General features: G+C 39.5%; 1 protein-coding gene across 2 annotated transcripts in view; it reads left to right on the top strand.

Annotated features, from left to right (window-relative positions):
* Positions 1–16,370, top strand: part of LOC121944114 (CUB and sushi domain-containing protein 1-like) — a 464,794-nt gene that overhangs the window by 221,706 nt on the left and 226,718 nt on the right. For both annotated transcript variants that reach the window (XM_088078923.1, XM_042487796.2), the window contains exons 4-5: positions 3,420–3,614; positions 5,343–5,550. In XM_088078923.1, coding sequence (XP_087935049.1) covers positions 3,420–3,614; positions 5,343–5,550 — 403 coding nt within the window. The remainder of the gene's footprint in view (positions 1–3,419; positions 3,615–5,342; positions 5,551–16,370) is intronic.

Genomic DNA, 16,370 nt, shown 5'->3' with positions numbered 1-16,370 from the left:
CTTCTAGAGGAGAGAGAATTTTGTTTTAAGAACCATCAAGACCAAGACTACAGGGATATCACTAAACTGTTTTTGCAAAAAGGGAGTGTTGAAAAAAGATGGTTAAACTGATTAGACAGAAACACAAATATGCAGTATGCAAATTAAAATAGGGGAATAAAGAGGGATCTTCATTTGCTTTCTGTGGGTGGTTTAATGGGAGTATGGATCATTCAGATTGGAAAGGTGCCTATGGTTACGCCTTTTATCACAAGTTTGTCAAGCAGGGTGGAACTTGTACTGTTCTGGTCTTGGTCTTGACTTGATTTCAACCGGTCAAAGTCTTGGTCTTGTCATTCTCTCGATACACTCTGGACTTGGTTTTGATTTAGTCTTGGTGCAGATGTTCTTGACCGCATCGCTGTGGTGCATATTTATTGCACTGTCTGCTATCCACATTGGATATTGATCTTGGCTAAGTTTGTGTAAGTTACAGTAGTATGTACTTGTTATAGCATGGTAAGATTTGTGAATTGTCTGAAAGTTGATCAAAAAGTCAGAAGTCTGGGAGTCTGGAAAACCAATTCAATAATGTTAAATCCATTTTAATACAGTTATACATCCATTACCTACAGTATACATGTATATGATTGTAAACCCCTCTACATGAGGATATCAGCTGTCAGATCTTGACACAGTTAAGCAGCATTTCATATACTGCATCTCACATCAAACCTAACTTAGTACTGCAGGTAATCTACTGTTCGCACACAAAACCTAAAATTATGTCATGATTCAAAAGACTAATCTCAGCAAACCAGACTGTACTATTTAACATCTGATGTCTGAAAAGGGAAAAAGCGTCATTGCCAAAACTCAAATGGTTTCTCAAAAGTGCAGCTGTTGTTAAGTATGAGATTAGCTGGATACTGACAATACTTGTGAACACTTTATCCTTCCAAAATACCCCCCTGATTATTTCAGACATCAGTCTAAATGAGGGAATACCTTTGTGTACCAGGCTGGCTTGTTAAAACATGCCAGTCTGGCAGACACAGGACTATACGGTCACATAAGTGTGACTAACGACTTGGCTCAGACGCATGATTCCTTTCATTCTCTCTTCTTTTTGTTGCTTCTTTCTGCCCATCCTTCAGTCAGTGCTTTAATTTGGGTCCTGAATTTGTGTCTCACCTTGTTAAAACAAAACAGGCAGCATATTTGTGCAGAGGAAGGCATGGTCAGCTGAGTGTGAGTAACTTGCCTCTGATGCATGACTTCATACAATCCAAATAATGAGTCAATTAGTGTAAATTATACATATTTAGGGCCCACTGCAATTAGTTCACCTCTCTGTTTTCCTGTCTGGCTGGAGTCTCTGTCCTTACCCTTTCCTGTCTCCTCCTCCTCCGCTCTACTCTCTCTCTCTCTCTTCCTACATCCGTCTGTCTCTAGTCTCCGCCTACCCCCTTCTTCCTCTCTCCTGTCTGTCTCTTCATCTTCCTTTCTTTTTCTCCACTTCCTCTCCCTTTTTTGTCTTCATCTTACCCCCACCCCTCCCTGTTTCTCTCTGTCCTAGTTCTCAGGGTCTCATGGTGAAGCTTTGTCTAATTACCATGCTAGCGTTTAATTGGAACAGCATCCACAAACACACAGACTGACTGAATACCCCTTACATGTAGACACAGTGCACTGCCCATGCACAGACGCGCACACGTAAAAATTTGCCATTTGGACACACATTACACGCACACATTACACACCCAGCAAGTTAACATGCTCCAGTTATACAAATACACACAACACACAGCGTACACCAGGGTCAGATACTGTGGAGTTCGTCCAGGTTGTACTACAGTCACTGTGCTGATGCCCCTTCTGTAGAGCTATGGCGTGTTGGCTACAGTCAGAGATTGATTTTGGCCTAGTTATACCATGAGCTGCCTGTAGCTGCTCCCACTGTAGTGCTGTGTCATCTAAGAACTGGCAACAACAGATGCGCATTGGCGAAAAAAATGCTAGCCACACATCTACATACCACACACAGTCACTTTCACATATTTTTGGTCTTTAGCAAACCAAACATACACATACAGCTTTCTTATTTTGAGTTGTTCATTCTGATTTTTAGTATTTGGTCAGTTTCTACCATATTGATTGAAAAAACAAAAAAATAATTATTCAAATTTATCTCTGTCTTAATATTATGAGATAAATTTGACTTATCTAGTTTTGTGCAAATCTTCATATAATGTACCAGAACACTGAAGAGATATTGTTGAAACCTTTGTCAAAACTTGGATTTTGAACAGGTTAGACCCCCAATACGGGGTTTCAAGAGCAATCTGAGAGGTCACATGATGCTCAAGAAGAAAAACAAAATACTCAGTTCATTCTGTGCTTTTTTCTTGGAAAATACTGGATAGTTTTAATTCCTCAGGCAAATAAAAATTGCTCAAATAAAGCGTTCTGAGAAGCTGAAATGAGTCTTTGATTGAATGTGCTTTTAGCTCATTAGACCAGCGATGCTGGGTCACAAATATGCTGTACATTGGTTTGTTTTAATGGGTCACAAGCCAAAAAGTTTGCAAGATCACTACCCTGCTTCATATATTGGCACAAACGCAGCCATTATTATATATTTGAGAAGTTCTTTGTTGTTACGGTGTTAATGGCTGCTTGGCTCTTCTCTTGTCAGTTAATTTGCTAATTTGGTTCCTTTTGGTTTAGTTTTTTGGAGTGGTCAAATGTTGCTTCTTCTTTATGCCATTGTGCCCGCAGCATAATGGCATTAAGTTTTTTGGTTGTGCATCCATCTGTCCCATTCTCGTCAACTCTATATCTGAGGAACGCCTTAGGGGAATTTCTTCAAATTTGGCACAACATCCACTTGGACTCGGGGACAACATGATCAGATTTTGATGGTCAAAATTGAAGGTCACTGTGACCTCAGAAAACATGGTTTTGGCCATAACTCAAGAATTTATATACTAATTATGACAACATTTCACACAAATATCTAATATGATATGACAAAGTTCTGGCATTTTATATCCAAAAGGTCAAAGGGCAGCTTCACTGTGACATTAGAAACTTCTGTTAAAAAAAGTTTTCTGGACATTACTCACCATCATAACTGAGGGCAGAGGGAAAGATACTTTGTCAGGTACTGAGCTGGTGACACTGACCTTGGATGTCCACCTTGAAACTGTGCTGACTGTAAAGATCTACCGTGCCGCCGAGTTGAGGATGTGTGGGAAGCATTTATGTTTCTGAATGTGTAGCTTCTTTGCAGCAACACCCATATTTAAATACCTAAAGCAGTGTCTGGCCTGCAACTTCACTGGTTTGCAGAGGCAAATAACTGTGAAGCAGTTGTTACAGTTTTAGATATGAAATAATCCAAAATAACTTGCTCTGTTTTGTGCTTTGTGTTTCAGTCCTGCCCAGCCACACATGTGGCACCCCTGGCCTCATCCCAAATGGAGTCATTCATGGCTCGCGGTACAACATGGGGGACAAGATCCGATACAGCTGCGAGTCAGGTTTTGTATTGGAAGGACACAGTATCCTCACATGTATTGTATCACCCGGCAGTGGAGCACAGTGGGACTTCCCATCACCATTTTGTAGAGGTAAGGTGTTCTTTCTGTCCGTCTGTTTGCTTCTCTTTCTCTACTTGTTTGTTTGTTTCTTTCTTTCTGTCTTTCTTTCTTGCTTTCTCTCTTTCAGTCCAAAGAGGCTTTATTAATATCACTATAGTAAAACATATTGCAAAGGCACATTGTCCATGGTGGGACAAACAGGAAAGATGTAAACAAAAATGCAAAATGTTAACACAACTTGCACAGACACGTGTCCAAAAACAGTTAGTGATCATTGGTAGCTGATAAGTAAAAATGTGTTTCTAGAAACGCCTGCTGCAAACTCTGACAATGAAAGTAAGATTAGACAAAAATAAACAGCCAAAGAGATGGGGTCATGAGAACCGACAGACCTTAACATGAGGTCACAGGCCGGAGGAAAGTGGGAAGCTCCGGTGTATTGATTACTTTTAAAGCAGAGTAAGGTCTGACTTTAAGTACATAAAAAAAAACATTGTATGAACCAGATGGAGCCCAAAATCCTCAAGCAAAGCCCTTCTAATGGTTCATTAGTCTACAGACAAGAACAGATCTGTCCCGGTTTTTACCATCAGGGACAGTAGATGGTTGAACAGCTCAGCTTAGGGATTCAATATCTTGTGATAAATCTCTGCAAAATTCACTTGAAATGTTTTTCAGATGCCCAAGTTCAATGATAAGATTTTCCAATTTCTTGTGTCTAGTTATTATATAATCTCTCGTTTGTTTTCACATTAATCACTTTAAAAAGTGTTTTAAAATGTAGAACTGATGTATTTGTGAAAATTCAATAATGATGGAATTGCTGATGAGGATGAAAATTACAGTATAATGGTATTTTAGTTGTAAAAATAAATTAATCAAAAGAGTTATGTTTGAACTTTTTTTCAATTTAAAATGTATTTAATCAGGAAAAGGCTCATTGAGGTTAAAATACGAGAGTGCCTTGGCTGAGACAGGCACATTAACACAAAGTTGAAGACAAACAACATTAAACAGTTACAAAAAAAATAAAAACTAAATAAAAATCTGAAACACGGCATACAAAGAAATCAGGTCTACATACCCTTGACATGACATGACATGACATGACATGACATGACATGACTAAAAAATATATTAACTTCTGATTATAAAATAATAATTTGATGAAAACTCAATTTGAATAGCACCTTCTGTACAGAATTGTGCAATTTCAAAACAGTAAAACAACTTGAAACATATGCACACAAGAAAATGAAAAAAATAAAATAAATAAAAAATAAAATATTTAAACTTGAAAAACAGATTAGAAAACAATAAAATAGGGTGGCTGTGGCTCAGGAGGTAGAGTGGTCATGTAACAATTGGCAGATCAGTGGTTTGCTCACTGGACCCTGCATGTCAGAGTGTCCTTGGGCAAGATACTGAAACCCAAATTGCTTCAGAGGGCTGGGACATCAGTGTGTGAGTGATTGTCTGATGATCAGGTGGTTCCTTATATAGTAGCCTTGGCCACCAGTTTGTAAATATTTGTTTGAATGGGTGAATAGTGCTTGTGTTGAAAAGTGCTTTGAGTGGTCACTAAGACTAGAAATCAGCTATATAATTGCAGTTCATTTAGCATTTTACCATTACCCATAACCAATAAACTAGAACAATCATCAAGCTGACCCAGAATCACTATGTGAAATATGAAAAATGCTTGGAGAGTCGCTGTCTTCTCATTCTCTGTCCTGCTACCTCTCTGTCTCTCTCCAGCGGAGGGAGCGTGTGGCGGCACGTTACGAGGCACCGCAGGTTCAATAACCAGCCCTGGATACCCTGCAGAGTATGAAAACAACCTGGACTGTACGTGGTCAATCCTATCTGAACCCGGGGACACTATAGCCCTCGTGTTCAATGACTTCTTATTAGAGGACAAATATGACTTCTTGGAAATCAGCGGGACAGAAGCACCGAGCATATGGTGAGACACATTTCACATTCAGACCACAATCCTTTGCCGATAAATAGAGATGTTGGGGGCACACAGTACTTTGTGGAAATCAGTAGGAGTGACACACCTCAGGCTAAGTAATGAATACAGACACCACTGACGTGAGAGCAGTGAGAGGCATGGACATTATAGCTTCTGTGTTTTGGATCCAATGAATAACACTCACAAGACACGGCAGCCTCATTCTGTAAATCAGGTGGGGACAGGATACTACTCTGCAAGAATTAGTTGCCTGGAGGCTTTTTTATTCTGTTAGCTGAGTTGTTCACATTAAAGAGAACAGTTGTTGTTTTCCCTGCAATTTTCTCTAACTTGTATACTTTCAAGGGGGGGCATTTGATATTAAAAGAGGACTAATGATGTTTTTGGGGAAGACGGATACAACTACTGATTGATTAGCTGCACAGGAGTCCTGTTGATTTTCCTGATTTATTCAAATCCCATGGGGAAGGTGATAAATTGTTGTTTTCACTCCCATTTTCGATGGTCGCTTTTGAAAATTGGCACTCTGTTGCAACAGAACACACTCTGTTTTTTAAATTTAGAGCGCTGCTGGAATTCACGTTGGTTTGTTGAGAATATCACACATCTCCATTGAAGGTTTAGATGTGTTTTTGCAGGAGTGGAAGCAGCCTGACGGTTAAGCATGCAGGGCTCTCGCTGGTTCAAGTTGCTGGAACTGCTAGAAAATCTAGAGAGGGGGAAAGTAGCTTGGCCTCCCTCGGCAATAACAACAGAGATGCCTTCAAGCTCAGAAATTGAAAGTAGTAGACTGTGATTGTTTAGACGGCTCCTGGGTTTCAGTGTGTCATATATATGGTTGAAAAGAAACATACATGCAGCAGCATTTACAAGCTTTCACTTTATAAATGACATTACATTTAGGAAATTGAAATATGATGTCATTCCAAATTAGCCTTCAGTACACCACCTTTTAGATGTTCTTTTTGGGGAAAAAGAGTGCTTTTCTATTTGAAAAAAATGGGTTCATGTTTTCATAAAAGAAAGATTAAATCACTGTGTCAATCTGTGTAAGCTGCTGTCACATAACATCATTTGATGTATTTCTCTAAAATGGAGAATCATGTGCAACATATCTACCTAAACCTTTGTGTAAAAATAAGATGCATTCATTCCTTCTCTGCCTTTTTTAATCACTGCTGAAGTTTTGCAAAGGATCTACAAAACTGCACAAGGTGACATGGCATTTTCAATTCAAGTGGCAATATGATTTTTGAGTCGTTATTCATCTTCTGTCACTGGTATATATGATTCCTAAAAATGCATTAAGAGGTCACCATGTCCTGACATGTAAAAACCATCTCCCACTTTTCATGTTCACCTGACTCGGGCTGATAGATGACATTGTCTTCCGTGTGTAGAAAATGGATCATGATTGTGGCAAAACCTGCAGCAGAATAGAACAGACAGGCCGACAGATAAATAAGTAGAGTGAAGGAGGCAGAGAGGATAGCACTCGATGGAAACAAAAGGAATGGAGAATAATTGCACGTTTAGTCCTGTCACCAGCAGAGCAGTACGCATCAACCATGGCATTCTCATGATACCGCATGAGTGTGTGTGTGTGTGTGTGTGTGTCAGTGTCAGGTCTTAAGTGGCCCTCTGACTGTGCGAGCTGTTGATCGTTTCTCTGGGCTCTGACAGATTACACACACTCAAGTGCGCGCGCACACACACATTGCTTGTCTCTGACAGTATAACATTCAAGGACCACCGTCAGCCCACCCTCTGCAATGCAGGGGGAAGATAGGGAGTGTGCTGGAGAGCACACCCAACATTTTATCACATGGAAATTGGTGGCTGTAGCAACTAAAGCCTTTGATTTCTGGTTTCATGTGTTTGATTTAATATGTATTGGACGAGTAGTTGAAATTTTATCAAGGAACATCATATTTATAGTGTAGTTTAAGAAAAATATATATATGTAATGAGTCTGGCACACCACAGAAAAATGTGTTATTAATAGAAAAATGTGTTATTAATAGCAGAATATCGTTGTTTCAGTCTTTTTAGCCCAAATCAACCGGGCTGCTGGCAATTACTCCTAACTGCTTTGGATGTGTGCTTTGTGCTAACGTTAGCGGCCATTAGCTGCTAAATGAGAGTATGGCGTCGCACAACGGCTGTCTCTTCGGCCCAGGGTGTGTATGTTACTGTGCTACTGGTGAATCCTCCAACGAGAGTCTGTAACTGCGCAGCCGCTTGCTTTTTGGCTCAGGGGACATGTGTGCTTTGTGTTGCTGAGTTAGCTTCTGACGAGAGTCGGTCACTTTGTACCGACTTGTTCTTCATTTACATTTAGTGTCGGAGAGATTATGTTAAGTATGGCCCCACTGCGTCATCGAGCGTGCTTTTAGGTCCCCCCAAAAATTCCTGGACACAGAAATGGTGAAAAACAGTTTACTATTCTAACTCCACAATGCAGCACCATACACTTACCAGTCTTTTCACATGTTTTCAACAAGATTTTTTTTTTTTAATGTATGTGTCTAGAAAGGAATCACTGCTTTTGCTTACATGGACTTATCTGGACTTTAACTTGTCAAATAGACATCATAGTATTATCAGCTGATATTTACTTCTTCAAATTATTTTTGTGGATAAGAAAACCACTAGATTCAAAGTCAAAGTGAACTAATTTTAATATCCACAGTTATACAGCAATATAAATAGTTATGTGAGCTTAACTGTTTTTGTTTATTGCTTTTTTTTCTTACAGGGTAGATCAAAAGAAAAAACAGAGAGGGATAGAGAGAGAGTGGTACAACTACGGTCCCAAGTTGGAGTCAAGCAGATGTTGCAATTATTTGGTTTGCATCGAAGCCGTCATTTGTATATTACCTCAAAGTTCACTTACACTTGGGTTTTAACAATATAATTATCTGAAAATAAACCTTATAAATGGGCTACTGCCATGCACAATCTAATACAATCCTAAGTACTTTTCTCCAAAAGTGGGATTAAGAAATGATTGACATTTTCACTGAGGCATGTGAACAGGTCATTGTGAAAATGACTGACACCTGACAGGTTCACTGTGACGGATTCTTCCTGTTTACTGTGAGCTTTTTCTGATTGGCTGTCCCAAAAGCAATTTCCTGTTTTATGTTCCTGTCTGCTAGTTGGCAGGTTGAATGTCAGGTTGACTTGCTGTCACATACACACACATACCTACAGACACCGATGTACGTGCGCACACACACACACACAAACGCACACACAAACGCACACACAGGCACATATTAGTAATTTTGTCTTATCAATTCCACATTGACAAAATGAATGATTTGATTTTTAGTTTGTCAAAAAAGAATTATGGCCATATCATGTCATGTCATTTCTTGTATTTCTCTAAATGTACATTTTATTTCTGCACACAATTTCAAGTAAATGTGTATCCTGTTTTTGGCCCACTCAACTATCATAACATTTTTGAAAAAAAACTTCAATCACACTTCAAACATTCTAGCAGTTGTACCCACTTTTCTGGCTTTAAATAACCTGCTGGGCTCAAAATGTCTAAATGTCAAAAGGAGCAATTGACACACTCAGTAATTACCTTTAATAACAAGTTTGTTTGAGCTCACTCCCTCTTTAATTTTTACTGTTTTTGTCTGTTACTGCACAGAGGATGGGGTAGAGAATAAAGAAAAGAAACTGGGAGAACAAAATTGACAAGTTATCATTCCCAGGTTGTCACATAGCAACACCTGGTCATAGATAGATAGATAGATACGATGGATACGATGGATACAATAGATACGATACATAGATACATAGCTAGATAAATAAACTTAATTGTCTGTCCCAAACGGTGACACACAGTATGCATAAAACTAAATTTAAACACCATAAAAAGGCACTTAAAAAAACCAAAGGGAGACAGTCAAAAACAGCAACAGATGAAAATGAAAAGTCTCTATTTTATGTTGTTCAGAGTGGTTATTGCAGAGGAAATGAAAGATTTCTTGTAAATATTCTTCCGGGCCGGTGGGACCCTGTAGCGACTGCCTGATGGCAGTAACTGGAAGGAGTGGTGGAGGGGGTGAGAGGGGTCCTCAGTGATCAGGGTGGCCTTCCTGATCACGACAGGCTTTACAGTTCAGATAGTGGTGTTTGGGGTGACTCGATTATTTTGCTGGCCTGATAAATAATGCTCATTAACAATGAGTTTTGTTTTATGTTTGGTGGTAAGGAAGTTGTACCGGGATGAAATGCTGAAGGTGAGAGTGGATTCAATAAGCGATGTAAACCCTTCCATGGCTATGTTAGACTCGGAGCAACCAACTTAGAACAGTGAGTGAGAAATTCTGCGAACACAGGACTTTAACGCAGGAGACGCTGTTTGTGTCCTGTGTGAACCCAAAAGTCAACGTTATTTTAACCTTAACCATAATCTTTTTTTTAAAGCTAACCAAGTAGAGGAGTTTTGTTGCTAACCAAGTAGAGTATTTTTAAATTAAAAAGACATTGTCTGCATGTAAGGAGTGCACACTGACAAGTCCTTAACTGATGCTAGAGGGGTATATAGAGCATCATAGTCACAAGTGTAGGGCCACAGACCAAGCTGCTGCATTTGTTGAGTTTGGACTAAGACCACAGACAGATGAGGTGAAGAAGTCCAATGTAGTCCAATGACCTTATCCCACTCTATGGCTTATAGTATGTATTTCTTTATATTTCTTCATTTAACAAGTGAAATGTCAGCAGGTCACACAGCTGCTTCTGTATGCAGTTGAGGTGGTCAACAGTCCCTCTCAGTGCATGCATTTGCACATGTTTTCCATGAATCAATATGAGGGTACTTCTTGGAAACAAGTAATGTGACAAGTAAACTAAATTCAGAAAGGCGATTTTTCCAGAAAGTTAAATTGCTAATTTCTTCAAGAGGCAACAGCGGCTGTCTTGTGTAAAGGAGACATCTTTGATTTTTTTCATTTGTATATTTCATTTATGATATGTAGAGGCAGCTTTTCATCAACTTTCTATGGAGTCTTTAGCTCAATATACATGTTTAATTTGTGAGTAGTAGGATTTTGGTGACCTGAAAATGAAGAACACATGAGCAGTTTATCCTGAGTAAAGGGTTTACAAGGAATATAGGCGGTTATCTGTTATGTTGTTAGAGCTGTTATCTTAAAAACTGCACAGATTTGCTTTCTGATTACTTCAAATGTTTATCAGGCTCATGGATGTTTACAGCAGGTCTTCTTTACTCTTAAACCCCTCTTCTCTTCTCTACACCGCAACCTCTACCCTTTCACCCTTTTCTCCTTCCTCCCTCTCTGTTCTCTGCAGCCTCAACTCTCCCTTTGGCTATCTGTTCCTTTTCTCTCCCTTTTCCCTTTCCCTCTTGCCTGTCTGTCCTTCTCTCCTCTTTTATCTCAGTCTTTCAAAGCAAAAGACAAACTGAAATGCTTTAAGCCCAACAGTGTTAGTTCTGTCATTTTCTTCAACCGAATGAATTCTTACTCTGCTAAAGGCCATTATATCCAAGGAGCACGACCAACAGCGATTAATCATATTTTGTTCCTTATTGCTCACTACATTATTCACATTGATTTTAACCCAGTTGCCAGTGCTGAAAAGTCAAGAATTTGCTGTAATGTATCATTACCATGGTAGTCAAGGATTTTTAATAAGCAGTCGTTTGTTATGCTGATTTAAAGGGGCTGATGGAATCTCTGAATTTTCACATTAAATGAATCCCTTCCCATCCTATCTTTTCCAGACTTCTAACTAAATGAGAGGCCCTAATTGCCAATTATTCCTTAAATTGAGTAACAGGGTCACTGCACATACTGTGATGAAACTATTACACACAAATCAGGTCTCTTCTCTTAATCCATGACACCTGCAGGAAGTCATGTGTCTGCTTAGGTTTGCCAATACTTATTTATTCGGTCATACAATTGGTCATCTATTCAGTCACCAAATTGACTCACTTGCATCTTTAACCCTTTGAGACCTGGATAGATGTCTTTCACAAGTATTTAAAGCTTCTAACAATGTTTGATATCTTTCAAAAAATGGGTCAAAAAATGTCCTTCAAATTGCAAAAAAATGTGTTGATTTTTGAAAATTATACATATACATAAAAAGCTAGGAAAATGTCCACAAAACTTTATTCCAAAATATCATAATTATATATTTAAAATTAGGTTGCAGAATTAAAACTCATATTTTTGTTTGTTTCTGTTTTTGACTTAACTTTTTTTTTTTTTGCAAGCAATTTTCTTGTACTTTTTTCTAATTCCTGCTCATTTTGGGGTCATTTCTTCTTATGTTGCTCATTGCCTCCCTCCAGTGTTTTTGAAAGAAATCAAGCCAATTTACTCAGGTTTCAAAAGGTTAACCCATTTTCCATAGTGGTTCACAGTGTTTGTTTTCAGCCATCCTTGCAGACATTTGGTGCAGATATTCATGATCCACAGAGGATGAACTGTAATGATTTAGTGAGTCTCCCACTTTTTCTGACAGTGACACCAGCAGGTATACGTCTTCACAGTTTCAATAGATTTTCAAGGACTTTGGTCCACAAATTCACCCTCAGGAGGAATGGGAACCTTTGTAATCATTTTACTTTCCATCTAACACAAACATTAGGTCAAAAATTTGATTTGTCCACAGTTTTTGTTAATGACCAAATATCTGACTAGTTAATAACAATCCCATCTGCCTTAGCTGCATTTTTTATTTAATGCTAATTAGGAAATGTTGACATGCTAACACGCTAAACCAAGGTGGTGAACATCAGCATGGTGATACTCGCTCTGTGAGATAATCCTCACATGCTACTTTTAACAGAATTTGAAAGTATATTATGCAGAAAAGCCTTAAAAAACAACTTAAAGGTTCTTACAAAAGTAATCCCTTATCACTTAGGACCCACAAGAAGTGCGTAGCGGTGTATTTATCTGCCGGGACCTTGCCTTCTTCCTGTATTTTCTTGTTTTCTTCCTATTTTGCAATGTCGTTCCTGGGCACAACACACAGGTCAAGACTTGATTAAAAAGTAGCAATCAGTTAATAGCAGCACGCATACAGGAGGAAGCTAGAAAATTGTGGACACAGGCTTAGCCAAGCAGACAAAGCTTACTCAGAAACAAGCGTGAATTTTTGGCTGGATTTCAATTTCTCTGGCAAAACGTTCACAAACAATAGCAGACAATATACTGCATAATATATCTTTAAGAAAGTAAGACAAAAACCATTGTAATATGAACGTATAAAATAACTGGTTGTAATACAGACTACAGGCCAGCAGGTGCGCTTGCAGTGGCCTGGATTTGTTGGATAAAGACGGTGAGATTTTTTTCATGTATTTGCACTTTATTTTATTGGGTTGTTCTGATGCATTATATTCTCTTGCCTCCTCTCTTTTCTATTACCTCTTACTTCTTTCTTTTACACCAACATCTCACTCTTCCTCTCGCTCTCTCTCTCACTCCCTCACTCCCTCCCTCACTCACACACACACACACACACACACACACACAGAGTTTCATTTTTAATTACTTTATTGGCTGCAATAGAAACGGTAGTAGCAAAGTAATTTCCACCCAGTCATCCATTTTCTTTTCGCTTATCCAGGTCATTTTCTAGTCATTTAACCCGGGCAGAATCTGTTCATTCAGTGGTTGCAGAGAAAGAAAAGCAGCCCAGATGCCACCTTCCACCTCTTTCTGAGGGATTCAGAGTGACAGTCAAGCCCAGGTGGGAGATGTAGCCACTCTAGCTTGTCCTGGCTCTCCCTCAGAGCTCCCGCTCAGTTGGCTGGCAAGACGTCCTCACTATTTGCCAGAACTGCCTCAGCTGGCTTCTTTCAATCAACATCAAGGTCCTGCTGTTCACCAGACTTCTTTCGTTCTTACACTCATGAAGTGTGAGACCAGCCATCTCCATTTCACCTGATGGTGACGACGATCTTATTTTTGTCTTCCTGTCATCATAGATGCACTCACCTGCCTTAAGGAATTATAGCTCCAAGACCATTCCTTGCTCTCACCACTTAGCCCTTACCCCTACGTGCTGTGTGTTCACGTATAGAGTCGGTGTGCAGATTCTTGTTGGGATCGAGGGGTAGGGTGATTTGTAAAGGCTACATGTCTCTCCAAACTGAGGCTGTTCAGAGACACACTTCAAACCAAGTGTTATGAGAAGAAAATTCTTCATTAATAATGATTAACAGTAATGATTACAAAATTACAATAACAGTCTTATTATCTTAGTTTAATGTTGTTTCAGTGTATTTTGGTCCTTTTCAAGCATAAAAGAAATATGTGAGTATGCTGATGTCTTGGTTGCTAAGTAGCAAACTAGCAAATGTTACATTGTAATTGCTGATTTGTGCATGGCAGTTCCATATTTAAACATAACGTTTTATACATATCATGCCTGAAATTTAACTAAAATGCAGCAGTGAGCTCACTTGTCACTGCTCCTGTAAAATTAGTAGCCTACAGACTGGCAGGGTAAAAGCACGAGTTGCTAATGTTAGCCTACAGAGCTTCGCTATTTGACTGGTAATAAAGCAGTGTTCTCTTTTATTTGATGACTTGTTTGATTGATAGATAGTGTGAAACTTAAATTGTGAACAAATCATTAGCGTCCTGACAACCGCAAAAGGATGCCTATGACCCACACAGAGAAATCACCACAGCAGAATACGGCATATTCTCAATGTCTGTTTATGTAAAAACCAGCGCGGCAACTATAGATGAGTCTTGAAGTTTCAGGGAAGATTTCAACCACTATTTCTTGCAACTCTGTTACAAGGGGCATGGTTGCACTAAAAAATTAGGTGTATGGGTTAAAACAGAGACTGTATGAAATAATTAATGAAGCTACCGTGACCTCACCCAAAGCTTGCAGACTCATGTTTGGAAGCCCTAAGTTCAACATTTCCGCAGTTGCCATCCTGTTTTGTTTTTTTAAAACAAAACAGGATGGCAACTGCAAAAGTGACGATATTTGGACAATAGGACAGAGCTGTGAATGATTGTGGGGTGGACTCACAGACTGTAGCGATGCCTAACCTAAGATTCATGAATTCTTTTCTCTATAAGGCAGTTGCTTGTCTTCATGGAACAAGCAAACAGCCATGATTTTATTCAGGAAGCTGTTGATTTCTAAGCAAATCACACTTTGTAAACTCCTCCAGGGGGAATCAGAGATGATGGTCTGATGGACCCGGAGGGACGACATCATCTGCAAACAACAGAAATGCCAAGCTAATGTCACTGCTGACTTCTTCTCCATGTTTAATACAAACAGAGGGGAGGGCAGGGCACGCCCTCGGATCAGATTCCTCTGCCTCGCTTGAACCTCATACTTTTACAGCAACACCCACAGAAAACTCTGGGGAACATATTCATAAGCATTTTACAAAACCCCAAAACACATGTAGACAAGATTAGCAAATCCCCATCACTGCCGAAATTACTTGGAGTGGATAACATGCTGATCCATTTTTTCCAAGACAGTAAGTCTTCTCTGCATCGCTCATAAATGTGAGGTTTAACAATCAGCCAGAATTTCTTTTCTAGCATCCTGACATTGGCAGGCTTTTCTGAGAGGGTTGAGCCGTGTAATTCCATGATCATTTGAACACACCCTCTGGCCCCCTCACTGAAATTTGGGAATGGCTGGCCTTGTCTACCAACTCAAAGGGCACCACGAGAGGCCTGTAGCATTTATGGATGAACCTCGGCCATCCTCAGTGCCTCATTCTTCCTATTTTCTCTCCCCTCATGTCCTTCTATTTTATCTCATTTTTATTTTTACCTTTGACTCCCTCTTTTTCTCCCCTCTTTGCCTCTACTCCCGTTTTGGTAACCACCAGCGCTCACTCTGTCTCCTTTCCCAACTTTGAAACACCTCTCTTGTCCTGTTATTACATTAACATTTAAAATGATGTTTACTGGCTCTCCAATTGTGTGTGTGTGTGTATGTGTGTGTGTGTTTCTGTGTGAGTGCGTAGGTGTGTTATGAGATTAAAAACTGCCGGTGTACCAGGGTTTTGCACTAAGCACTTGGAATAAACAGCTATCTGTTGTGGATAATGTGCTTTCCAACTTTTCTGACTTGTATCCAATCACTTATATTTACAGAACCTTTTTGTCATTTTGCAGATGCTCATATTCACAGGGACTTTCAAATAAGTGCAGCAGTGGAATACACTTAAAATAATGTATTGCCAGCAATACAAGCAGCCAATAGGGAGGACAAGGGCCAAAACAACTGTGCCCGGACAGTGGGAAGTTATATCTGTGTCTGTGGGGTGTTCATGTATCACCAAAAAGCATGTGGTCTAATAATAGAGCGCTGCACAGAAATACCTCTCTGCTGCTCTTGGTTTCTTTGTCCCCCTCTCTGTTTTGTGACCTGGCCTCTCTAACCCTATTGTCTACTCCTCTCATGTCTGTCAAACTTTTCCACTCACATCTTGTACACCCCTCTCTTTGTTTTATCCTCATATGAGTTCTTTCTTTGTGTGAAACTTTCACTTCTCTTCTCCATCCCCTCCTTTCTCCCATCGCTCCTCTCCTTCCAGCTTCATGTCGCTTTCTCATTTATCTCTATCCTTTGCAACCTGGTATTTGTAATGTCTAACCTCATTTAGACTTGTCTCCCCATTTTTAACTTTCGACCTCTCGTCGCAGCTTGTGCAACCTCTCTCCTTCTGTTCATTTAAGTGAATTTCCTGCTCTCACCTGCTCTCCTGTGTTCTCCATCCATCAGCCCTTGTTTTCTCACGTCCTCTTTCT

This window comes from Plectropomus leopardus, chromosome 1, assembly GCF_026936395.1.
Source record: "Plectropomus leopardus strain MGB_pleo_1.0 chromosome 1, ASM2693639v1, whole genome shotgun sequence".
Taxonomy (NCBI): domain Eukaryota; kingdom Metazoa; phylum Chordata; class Actinopteri; order Perciformes; family Serranidae; genus Plectropomus; species Plectropomus leopardus.
Note: the sequence above shows the minus strand (reverse complement) of the source record. Positions and strands in the feature narration are given on the sequence as shown.